The sequence below is a fragment of the Columba livia genome, chromosome 1 (assembly GCF_036013475.1).
Source record: "Columba livia isolate bColLiv1 breed racing homer chromosome 1, bColLiv1.pat.W.v2, whole genome shotgun sequence".
Lineage (NCBI taxonomy): Eukaryota > Metazoa > Chordata > Aves > Columbiformes > Columbidae > Columba > Columba livia.
In genome coordinates, this window is record NC_088602.1 from 203,647,989 (window position 1) to 203,659,825 (window position 11,837).

An 11,837-nucleotide genomic window follows, 5' to 3' on the forward strand; every position below is an offset into this window, starting at 1 on the left:
TGCCAAGAATACACTGTCATGTCCTGTTGTTCTGTGTTGTGCAGGACCTGGGTTCTCCAACGATAGAAGAACAAGTTGATCAGCCTACAATAGATGATGAGACTGTGCTTATTGTTCCTTCTTCTCATGGTTTTATCCAGACAACGGATGATATCGATGGCGAATCAGTCTTGCCCCTGACAACTCTAACAGGTACATCAGTCCCTTCATGCGGCTGATGCTGCAGCTAGGATTCATTCAGGCAGTGTGGCACTTTGGGGTCCCATAAACACCACTTTGTAGGTCCTTGCTTTCTCTTAAATTATCTCCCATGTCATTGCTATGGAACTTTAAGCAAGTTAGTTACCCTACTTGCATCTGTAGAAGTGCAAGAAAGTCCCACTTAACCTTGTGGGAAAAGCATTAGAACAGCAGCTGCTTCATCACTCGCTGAGCTGTTTCCATTGCCCTTAAGCCTTGAATTAGTACACACAGGCTAATGAGTAACTTTCTTTAGTGTGTGTTTCCTCACGCCTGGTGCTTGAATGAAATTTCTTATTTGAGCGAAGACCAGAGGCATCAGAAATGGCACTTGATGCCTCTCGTGATGAGGGGCTGGGCTGTTTGGGGTTGTGTTTGCACAGCACTCAACTGGAAGGGTTTGCACCACACTTCCCAATGCCAAGAGTCATCTCAGACACATTCTCCCACTGCTGCACCTAACAAGAAAGGGTTCTCCTTGCAAAGCCATCAGAGGGTCCACACGAGGCCTGACATAGTCATACCTGATTAATCCAAATGTGAGTCACACCAGTTGCATCTATATTAGTCACAGCTTACCTTAGAACTAGAAATCGAGGACTAGTTTGAGCAACATTGCTTAAAATCAGTTAAAATTCCAGACTGCATTTTCTGCCTCCGAAATGTGTATCTTATATCTTGTTATAATGGCACAGTAAATACTGGTTCTAATGTACTGTGTCTCCTGACAGATCCTATCCTGCAGCATCACGGAGATGGGTCACACATTATCGGCTCATCGTTGGGCAGTCCCGCCTCGGAAGATTCAAAGGACGTTGAAGATTTAGTGAGCTGTCACTGAGAAGCAGTCATCGTGTCCATTTTCTATTGACCGTGTTCACATTGTGAAATTAGTGACAACCCTGTGCCACATTTCCAAAGAAAGTAGTCAGTCAGTGTCTTTAAACAGAAGCTTCCAGTTTGAAATGACTACAGTGCACTTTCTCTGCTCAGGCTATTTACCTCATTTGTGAAGGGTTACAGGGCAGCAAACCGAAGCCTGATGTCTCAGCCAGGGTGTTTCAGTGTTCTTAAAGAATCTCTTGCAGTGCTCACTGCTGGGATCCACGTGGTCAATTCTGATCTGACTCGTTCCTGGTGTGCTGAGCTGCACATCTGGAAAACTGGACAGAAGTCAAGGATTGTGGACCATAGCCTCTTAGTGCCACAGCAAGAATGAGTTTGCACATGTTTCATGAAGAAGGCGTGAGGAATTCTGCACTTACTGACTGTTGTAATACATGGAGTAAGAGACTGTTACATTTCAGGAAAAAATGTATTCCATCGAGGACTTCAGGGAGCACAGGCAGCATCCTGGAGAAATGGTCTGTATTCCCATCTCGTCTGGTTTGTTAGTACATCTGCGGCATAGGAAGAAAAACACAGATGCTTATGGGACTTGCCAGGTCTGCTTGTTCCTGAGGACTCCGTTGCTGGCAACGGACAGAGCTCAGAAAGATCACTTATGGATTTTTCTTTTTAATTTTTTATTTTCTTTCATCACTACAGCAAGCTGAATAAAAAGGGAAGGGCTATGAGAAAGGGAAGCTACTGGGACTCACCAGCCTCCCCCCACAAGCTTGTAACTTCTTTGAAGACTGTTGTGAGTAGGCTGGAACATTTGTCTCTCTCGCTGTTTACATGACACTACCAGCCACCTCTCCAGAGGTGATTTATGCAGCAGGTTAGTGGATTGGGGGTGGTGTGGAGGTGGCAAAGTCTTGGAGAAAGAGCTCTGTGAGAATTTGGGCATAGGGCCCCGAGGCAAAGGGAGCCAATTGATTCCTACACTCAAGGGTTGGAACAGACACTAGGCTGAGCAGCAGCCTGTTAGCTAGGGATTGCGAGAAAAAGCTATAGAAACTAAAGACTCATGTATAAATTATTTTATTTATTTCTGTAATTAGCTCTTCATAATCAAGAGTTGGTCTTTTTCAGTCTGTGGTTTTGTTAATGTGAAAAACAAGTTGTAGTTTCAAATGGTTGCCTAGGGAACAGAAATAATTGTATATTCAGTTTAAACAAAATAAAGAGTATTTGTCTTACGTAACTGTAAGATGCCATTTATTCATACTGCTACAGATCCTTGCAATGCTGCAGTTTATTTGTACAGTAATAAAAAATGCAGTTTTTTCCAAAATGAAAAAGCTTGTGCCATTCTGAAACATCAGTACAACTGGAATGTTCATTAAGTGCAACAGTAGCTCTTCAAAAAAAAGCAGAATGTCACGTCTTATGGCAATAATTCTCCCCAACAAGAGGGACATTACATATACATTTACATGAAAATCATGTACTGGTTTATCCTTGCACAACCCACTTCTTTCCTCTCAGGCTGATTGTCCTCACTGAAATGTCTCGAGCTGAGAGCTGAGCTGGAAGCAGTCTGGCCCAGGAGCATCATCACTGAGATCCCCATTGTCCGTCATTTGCCCACTTCATGGAAGTACAGGTTGGCACATATACATAACATGACAATAGAAAATAATATATAGTAAATCAGGTTCCTAAATTTAGGTTCCAGGTCTCCTTGTCGATACCAGTAGATCTGGAAGAGAGAAGGAGTTTGTATTAAAAGGCCAGGTACTACTTCTGAGGAAGCTTTTATAGTAACTGAACTGGCAACTTCTAGAAGTTGTTTTGAGTGGTTGTGGGGTTTGGTTTTGGTTTTTTCTGTAAAACAACCCAGCTTCATCTTACTAGAGAAGACTAGCTGTGGAATCCAGCTTATTTGCTTAACAAGAAATACCACCTATGTTTTCTTAATATGCTTGTGGAATACACAAAGAAGAATTTGGCAGGGTCTTTCTTCCCAAAACAAGGCTGTTTGTGAAACATGGGTGCTGGGTTAGCTATGAAGATACGGGTTATCTTGTCAGCTTTGTTGAAGAGGATGGGTGGGTTGGTTGGTTTGTAAACATTCAAAACTGGCTACACAAGGTTGATGATGCCCAATGTCAGGTTTTGCAGTACATGATATATCTATCCTGGCTACCAGCTGTAGAACCAGAAACTGGTCCTGACCAGGGAGCTCAGGGCTGTGACCGTTCCAGGTCAGAGCTGGGGGAAGGAGAATGCTCCAAGTATGAAAAGCTACAGCAGAGGAAGGAGCCACTGATGCCCCTGCTCATTGCAGGGGGGTTGGACTAGAGATGATCTTTGAAGATCCCTTCCAACCCAAACCATTCTGCGAGCTCTGAGCTGCCAGTTCCCTTTGCCAACCCTTGGGACCAACTCTTGGGATGCCGCAACTGTTGAGCAGAGGAACCTCTGCTACTACCCAGACAAAGTGGCACCTGCTGTAGCTTCTTGCCCCTGTAACTCATCCCCTGAGCCTCTGAAAGGTCAAGGACTCCCCCAAGTTCCCCTCTGGCCCCACCACCTCAAGAGCTTTGCTCCACCTTCTGCAGCACAATCATCTCTGTGTTCCCCTCTCATTGCTCTGCTCCCGAGTTTCCTACTTCATGTCTCCTCTGGCAGCTACAGTTGGCACCGTGACAGAGGTGACAAGTCTTGCATCACAGCTGGGCTGCAGAAGTTGGCTTAGTTCACACATTTACTCTGCAGCAAACACAAAAATGCTTCCCACGCTTTCATAGTCAACTTGTTCTATGGAAGCAGGAGCGCTTTTCTGGGAGAGTGTAAAAAAGAAGGCGGCACCACGTAAAGCAGATTTTATTTGCATTTAATCCTCAGTCATACCCTCAAAAGCTCGCACAGCAAATGTGGCGGTACTTACAAGTATGCCAGCAGAAATGCAACACAAGGAGATGCAGAAAGCAAAAAATATATTCACAGGTTTTGGAGGTAGTTGCGGGAAGACAAAAGCACTGATTAGAGTGACCTGTATGGAGGAAAACAAAGATGAAGACTTTGCTCTCCTCTGCCGTACCGCAGCGCTTGCGTCCGGCTCTGTACACCCCTCCCTGCGCTTTAACTCCCACCGTGTGAAGACCTGAAGGGAAATGTAGAATTCTGGAGGAAAATTACTTGGACACAACTGCAGACTTAAGAAGTGGGGAAATAAAATGATGAAAACTTCACTTGTATCAGGAAACTGTCCTCCGAACCGCCAGAGAGCCAGCAGGCACGGGGGTGCTCACCACCCGTGCAGGAGCATCGCTTCAGCCAAGCATCCCACCAGCTGGCACCTGGGCTCTCCCAACACCTCCCTGCACCCCAGCTCGCACGCGATGCTGCCGCCATGGACCACAGAACTGATGCTCTCCAGTCACAATGGTGTTGGGTTTGTCTTTAAAGCTTGGGGAAGGCATAGCCCAAGACAAAGTGACAAACCAGGGAAAATCTCCTATAGTCCATAAATAGAGGGAAATAAGTCATAAATAGAAGGAAATCAAGAGAAGCAAAACAGTTCTCCATCATAAGCACTTTGTCATCTCACACAGCCTCAAATTTGGTCGGGATGGACAACCTGCCCACACACTTGGGGCTTTTTATTGCACAGCTGGATCTTAAAACATGGCTTGAAGAAAGGCTGTGGAGTCTCATTCTCTGGAGACATTCAAAACCACCTGGACACATTCCTGTGTGATCTGCTCTGGTGAACCTGCTTTACAGGTGGGCTGGACTGGATGATCTCCAGAGGTCACTTCCAACCCCAACCATCCTGTGATTCTATGAAAAGTATTCTCCTTCTTCCCCTGTTGTCAAAGAGTTTCACAAGACCGATGTGCTCCAAAGTGACTACCAGGGCCCCAAACTACAGCCTATTTGGTCAGCGAAATTTTTCCTCCTGCTTTGGGGAGGAACTCTGGTTTTACACCACATCAGGTAAGAGAGAAACAAAACGCAGGACAGAGGATACTTACTACAAGCAGCAAGGACGTTAAGCCGCCAACAACTAGATTGATGACTCTGTCCTGAAGAAGAGAGAGGACAGTTACATGCACGCCTTATTAAAAAATAAAAAAGAGAAACCACACAGAACAGTAACGGACAATTCTGAGTGCACCACATCAGCCAGGACCCACGTTATCCCCAGCACACTCAGCAGCAACACCGAGGCTCCCTGGTCAGCTCCGAAGTTCTCCATTGACTCCATGGACCTCGGGGAGGTTGTACTGGCCACGTCCTTGCGCAGCAGGTTTGCTCATTTGGAACTGGCTTCTTCACCATGTCCAAATCAATCACAGCTGTGCAAATCCTTTTTGAATGTCTTTTTAAAGTGGGAGAGCACAGACGGAGATTAAAGGAGAAAGCTTATTTTAGGCACAGAGCCCAAGAATGAATAGCTTTATAGTGTCTCAGGTGGGAATTTGTGGGCTGCGGGCAGGGAGGTGAATGTTCCCTGCATCCCAAACGTTCCCACAGCACCAGTAGACCCGAAGACACCTCAGGGTGGCCCTGCTTGGACAGACGCTTCTTTCTGCTGCTCCCCATCAGTATAAAACACAGGGCTGGGAGAAGAAAATCTTTTTGCACCTAGGAAGAGGCATCCCTGGGTGTCAGCATCACAGTCCCACCCCAGACGGCATCAGGGCAGGGACCAGCAGTGACACCGGGCTGTGTCACCATGGGCTCAGAGAAGACTCCAGGGCAGGACCTTGGTGTTGACACACTCGCTGGAGCAATAAACAACTTGATGCAAAAGGAGAGCACTCCCATCTCTGCCAAGACACCTGCCTCCCCCCTTGCTTCACAGTGCCAAAGTTGGATTGGGCTGCACGCAGCCAGGTGTAACACCCCCAACAACTGGCTCCCCAAATAAAATACTAGAACAGCTACAATAGAGAAGATGTGCAGAGAGAAAAAAAAAAAAACAAACTCAGAACTTCAATTAATTATAATGGGGGTTGTTAAATGTAGGCTGAAAAGTCAGTGAGAAAAGGAGAGTCATTTGCAAGAGCTGCAGCAGAGAAAGCATCTTGTCCAAAGACATCCCAGCTGGCAGGCAGCACAACCCAGGCTTTGCTCGTGGTTACACACTCGCCTTCTCCTCTGGCATTACAGTTTGGAAGCTGATTTATAGAGGGGAAAGCCCCAGGTTGTGAAGAAGTTTAGCGGGGCAGGAGGAGAAAGCAAAGAGGAGAAGGCAGAGAGCCAAGCAGGAGATCACCAGCCCTGACTTAGGGCTCAGCAGAATTCAGGTGCCTGAGCCTGCAGTTCTGTGACAGGTGGGTGCTGTGCCCTCCTCGGTGTCTGTTGGGTCCCTCCGAGCCCGAGGGTAAGTGCCACAGCCAGCAGAGTTTTAATAACATCTTTTGATAGTCCCAACTTCTCTATGTAAACCAGACCATTTATGCTCCTACAGCTCAGAGGCCCCAAGTCACAGCGGTGGCTGCAGCAGAGGGAAGTGACCGACCTCCATGGGAAACTGTCACCAACACCCCTGTGCAAGGTCCTCGCCAGCCAGGCACAAAAACCTCCTCCACTCCAGCGTTTCTGCACACAGAGCATTCCCACAGCCCCTGGGAGCCGTCTGTGAGGTACCTACCACCAACCCCAAAAAATGAGCTATGGGGAATAACTCCAGGCAAGTAATAGAAGCAACAAAATGAAATGCAACCACATCACCTCCATGAGACATTATCACAACAGCTCCACTGGGCTCCTCCACCTAAGCTAAAATAAATTAATCAAAGAACTCGAAGCTAACTTTAATCTAGACAGCATGCGGTGGGGTCACCACCCCCAAAAGCAACTCCCGTATCAGGAGAGGATGGCGGTTTTGCTCTGCCCTTGCCCTGCAGACCCGGCTGAGCCCACCAAGGCGGTTCTGCAGAGGTGACCAGAGTTTGCATTTGGGCTCAGCTCCTCAGAGATGAAAGGAGTGCTCTCCAGACAGCCCGGCGGGGACGGACACACGGTCACATACCTGTGGACAGGACACCCCATCCAGAAACTCAGCCATGATTAGGTTTTTCCTAATTAATTACAGACTTGGGGGGTGGCAATTTTAAGATAGGCAGAATTCACCTGTTTTGCCAGAACACAGACTGGTGTGCCAAGAGAAAACGAGGGGGTCAGACTCAGTGGTGACCGTGGAACATTTCTCTGTCCCTGGTTTATTGTATACAGGAGAGAGTGTCCCCGCAGCACAGGGACCTCTCATCTCATGCCACCAAGTGATGGACATCGCGGCAGCAGCCAGATTGGGTCAGGATGCCAGCACGGAGCAGCTTGGCTGCGTGACAGCCAGTCCCTGCGGTCAGGGCATCCCCTTCCCCGTGCTTAAAACCGCAGTCGCTAAAATTTTCCAAGTGCGCCACCAGCAGAAGAAGGTATTTCAGGATCTAGGGATTAGAGCCACTGATCCTGAAATCCCAGGCTTGGCAAAGCAGCGAGAGGCTGGATGCCCTGGTGCCCGCTGACACTTCAGCCCCAGGCAGCTTAGCACAGCAAAAAGGTTAAAAATACACAAGCAGAGGCCGAGACAGCTAAAGGGATTGGGGATGACGGAGCCTTTCACCTCCGCGCTGTGTCCGAGCGTGCAGCCCAACCCGGGCAGACACTTGTCGATATCGGACAAACAGAAACGGGCTGGGACGAGCCATGTGTCCTACAAGCCATGTCACCTGTCTGGCACAGCCAGCTCTTGCAATCAGCACAGCTGATTCTTGTCCAGCGTGACTGTATATTATATGACAGCTGCTAGAGTAAAAAGATTAAGAAAAAAAAGGCATCATGCACATCAAAGCAGTGAGTGTGCAGGCTGCTGGAGGTCACCTGAACGGGTGCAGGGCGCTCTCACAGGGACACCAACTTCTGTGTTTCAGTGTTGCACAAGCTGTATTTCGAAAGAGGAGGGTTTCTGCCCTCTCCTCCTGCTCCACAGAGGGTGTTGCAGGGGCTGCAGGCAAAGGGCTGACCCCAGGGAGCTGCTGTGGTGCAGAGATCTCCCTCCAGCTGCCTGGCAAGGGAGATGTCAGGAAGCATCAAGCCCACGCAAAGCTGGAGGACACAATCCAGAATCCTTTGAGCAACAGGGAACCCGAGCCAGGAGGACTGACAGTGTATCCAACACCACCATGCCTGCCATGCAGGCTTTGACAGAGCAACAGCTTTGCTCTTTGCCCCATTGCAGCTCGGCACGTTGCATCCACCAAGTCAGCAGCTTGTGGGCTGAGCCCACGGGGAACAAGCTCCCAGCAGAGGCTCGGCCAGGAGAAGGGGAACGGGCTGGTCCCCTGGAGGGTGGGTACCTGGTGGCATCTCTGCAGGCGTGATGGAAAAGCCATTTTTATGCCTTACATCAGCAAGTCCAGATGGTCAGCAGCAATGGCAGCGAGACGCCAGCCCATTGCAGGGACACCTTAACCTAGTGCCAGATTGAACTACGTGGAATAGCAGACAGTCCTGGGCAGAACAGGAGTTGGACTCGGTGATCCTGGTGGGTCTCTTCCAACTCAGAATAGATTAAGTACATTAAGTAAATTCATTCGAAAGGCTGGAGAGAGTTGTCTGAGCACGGAGTGCAGTAGGGGTAAAGCTATCAGAGATCACAGATTCAGAGAGTTGTACAATAGTTTGGGTTGGAAGAGACTTTCAAGGTTCATCCAGTCCCACCCCTGCCACGAGCAGGGACATCTTCACCCAGATCAGGTTGCTCAGAGCCCCGTCCAGCCTGGCCTGGGATGTCTCCAGGGATGGTTCATCCACCACCTCTCTGGGCAACCTGGGACAGTGTTTCACCACCCTCATTGTAAAAAATTTCTTCCTCGTGTCCAGCCTGAACAACCAGCTGCTTATATTTAATGTTCCCATCACAGGGGAACCCAAACAGCTTCTACTTTCATCAAGAAGTTCTGCATCTGTAACACTCACTCTCCTCTTTACCACCTTACCGCTCGTGCCTTTGCTTTGTATCATCTCATACCCGCTCGCTGCCAGTGCTGCATCCCTGGTAACCACAGCTGAATCCACAGCGCTTGGCATTCATCAGCATCAGCTTCCTACACACCCCTCTTTGGTCCCAGCGTGCCCACAACCTCTGCTTGCCAGCCAGCACAGGGGGGTGAGCTTGGCAGGAGCAGCCACAGCAGGGGAAGAACATCAATGCTGCTGCTCAGCTCTCATCCCCATAGGGTGGCTTTAGCTCTAAAGCCACCAGCTTGGAAACCAGGAGAGCCTAAGAAGACAATGAGAAGGCATCTCCATCTCTACATCCATCTCCAACCACCGGCAAGGGTACCAGACCCTGGTTTGGGTGTAGGGCTCCCTGGTGCAGGAGCACTGCCCCTGTCCCTCCCCATGGCCTTGTGCCCAGCCCAAGCTGAGGGGCCCAGTTTGCCAGCACTGGCCATTGCTTGCAGACACCCAAAACTGGAGCCACAGCACAGGGAGATGCGCTTCTCCAGGCAGACCTGCTCCTATTTTAAGGCAAAGTTCAGCTTCGCCATTTCCGAGATGGACCGTTTCCAGCTCCGGATCTCACCAGCATCCATCTCCAAGCAACCCCAGTGAATCATGGAGGAAACCACCCCAAGCCAGCACAGAGATCCCTTGTCCACTGGACACGGGTATGGCACGGAGAGGCCACCGGTCCCACATGGAGATAGGCAGGGGTGATGAGCAGGACACCAGATCCCCGCTCAATCCCAGGAACTGATATCAGCATCGCATGTTTATTATTTACAGCTCTCGTCTGCAAGCAGAGCTGTAGCCAGAAAGAGATGGGGGTCAGGGATGGAGGGTTTGACCTGGGCTGGGAACTCTGGCGTTCACCTGCTGGGAGAGCTGTCTAGCTCCAACAGCACATCCCAGTCCCCAGCAGTCCCCATCCCTGGACGCTTCCCAAAATCCCTGGTCAAGAAGTGGCCAACACAACTCCAGCAAAGGTCCCCTCGCCTCCAGCGCTCCCCATCAGGGCTGGCACCCACTACCACGGGAGAACTGTTCCCCCTCAATTCATCCCCTCGGAGGTCCCACCTGTCCTCCTCCTATCCCACATCATCTTTTTTCTCCCCCCTAATTTGGCTGGTATCACTTCATTTACGTGTTTATTAAATGTTATAATTTTAGCAGCATTTCCAACTATTGCGTTTGGGGGGAGGATGATGGATTTTATACACTTTTGTGAATAACTCAGCACAATTTCAGCCTGCAGCCCCGCAAACCCACACACTGATGGGTAACCTCCCCTAACGGGACAACCCTCAAACCGCTGGGAACAGGTGCGCACCACCGGGTATCGTGACTCCCGGGGGCAATCAAGGAGCCCCCTCCCCAGCGCAGCCCCCTGAAACCGACCCCGACCCGCAGCAGCGCCCAGAGCCGGCTGAGCGGCTTACGGGGGACTTGACACCTGAAGAGTCGGTGCCGCCACACGTCAGCGCTCCCAGCCAGGGAAAAACTCATTACCAGGAGGGCACCAAGAGCAGCCCCCAACCCCATCTCCAGAAAAGACCCCCCAAAATTAGGTGAGATGCATCTTGGGGTGCTGGGCCCCATGTTAGTGGGCTGCAGGGTGACACACCCCAGGTGAGGGCACCGTGGCTGGGGTGACCCCCTCCCTGTACCCCAGCCCCTTAGGGGACCCCCCGGTGCTCCCTACACCCCCAGCCCTTGCTGACCCCCCCGGGGGCTTAAGGAGGGCGGGGGTGGTTTGGGGGGAATTATTTGGAAGTTTGTTTCTTTGGGGGTGGAGGGGATGCTTTGAGAGTTTGTTATTCGGGGAGGGGGTCTTGCTTTGGGGAATTGTTCTGGGGACGGGGGTGGGTTTTTGCAGTTGGTGTTTGTTTGAGGTGGTTTTGATTGATTAGGGCACAGATCAGAGCGGGTTTTGCTTTATTTTGTTTGTTTTTATAATTCTGGCAATTTGAGGGGTTCCTTTTGGAATTAGGGGGGGCTCCTTTTACATTTTTCCATTGCGGTTCAGTTTTGTTGTCACTTTACTGATTTTCAGTGCTGTTGCGGGGTGTGTGTGGGTATAATTATTTTTTATTCCATAGGTGTTTCAATGTTTGCAGGATTTGGGCAGGTTTCTCTCCATTTGGGGGCTGCCCGCGGTGCTCTTTGCGTTTGCTGAGCCCAGGGGAGAACCACCGTTATCGGCGTGGCGGGGGGGGAGAGAAACTGTTTCTTCACTACTGGGGGGGCTTTTACACCGCGGGGGGGCTTCCTGCTGCATTTTAACTGCTGGGGTTGATTTTGTTGGGGACGGGAGGGAACTGGGGGTCCGGTTCCGGGCGGTGTTTTTCCCGTTCACGCAGCCGCGCACCGGCCGCCCCCCCCGCCCGCCGCAGCCCTTACCCTGGCCGAGGTCTCCCCGAAGAGCGGCCGGTTGTCCGGGCCGCCGGTGCCGTAGCTGCGGGCGGCGAATCCCTCCATGGCGGGGAGCGGGGGGCGCCGGGGGCCGCGCCCTCATGCTGCGCCCCCGCTCCGCGTCCCTCCGCGCCCCGCCGCGCGCAGCCACGCCCCCCGCGCCCGGCCCCGCCCCCGCGGAGGTGGGGGGGGCTGCGACAGGGCCCGCCCGGGGCCGTTCACCTGCGAATGGGGGCGGGTACGCGTGTCCACGGGCGCACGTGGGGGGGATTGTGACGAGTCCTGCGCGGAGCGGGAGCGGCGGAGGAGCTGCGGTCACCGGGCCGGTATCTGTT

The 11,837-nt window shown here is 51.0% G+C and overlaps 2 protein-coding genes across 9 annotated transcripts in view; one reads left to right on the forward strand and one right to left on the reverse strand.

Annotated features, from left to right (window-relative positions):
• Positions 1-10,259, forward strand: part of DMTF1 (cyclin D binding myb like transcription factor 1) — a 49,048-nt gene extending 38,789 nt beyond the window's left edge. For 6 of the 8 annotated variants that reach the window (XM_065049232.1, XM_065049233.1, XM_005512058.4 and 3 more), the window contains 2 exons: positions 45-192; positions 972-2,324. In XM_065049232.1, the coding sequence (XP_064905304.1) occupies positions 45-192; positions 972-1,081 (258 nt within the window). In that variant the 3' untranslated portion in view covers positions 1,082-2,324. Of the gene's footprint in view, positions 1-44; positions 193-971; positions 2,325-2,613; positions 2,732-6,550 lie in introns of those variants that run through there. The other 2 variants (XR_010469639.1, XR_010469640.1) reach the window with 1 other exon arrangement.
• On the reverse strand, positions 2,151-11,837 carry TMEM243 (transmembrane protein 243). Its single transcript, XM_065049249.1, has 4 exons — positions 11,491-11,837; positions 5,109-5,159; positions 4,019-4,123; positions 2,151-2,827 (listed from the first exon to the last, which is right to left on the reverse strand). The coding sequence occupies exons 1-4, from the start codon at positions 11,566-11,568 to the stop codon at positions 2,705-2,707; spliced, it is 357 nt and encodes a 118-aa protein (XP_064905321.1). The 5' UTR covers positions 11,569-11,837; the 3' UTR covers positions 2,151-2,704.

What these genes read in the sequence shown, in the direction of transcription:
- TMEM243 (XM_065049249.1), bottom strand. Translation starts at nt 11,568, where the DNA reads ATGGAGGGATTCGCCGCCCGCAGCTACGGCACCGGCGGCCCGGACAAC. An exon ending in TAACGTCCTTGCTGCTTGTA is followed by an intron (nt 4,124 to 5,108) that starts GTAAGTATCCTC and finishes TCCTCCATACAG; the next exon opens with GTCACTCTAATCAGTGCTTT. An exon ending in GCATTTCTGCTGGCATACTT is followed by an intron (nt 2,828 to 4,018) that starts GTAAGTACCGCC and finishes TCTCTCTTCCAG; the next exon opens with ATCTACTGGTATCGACAAGG.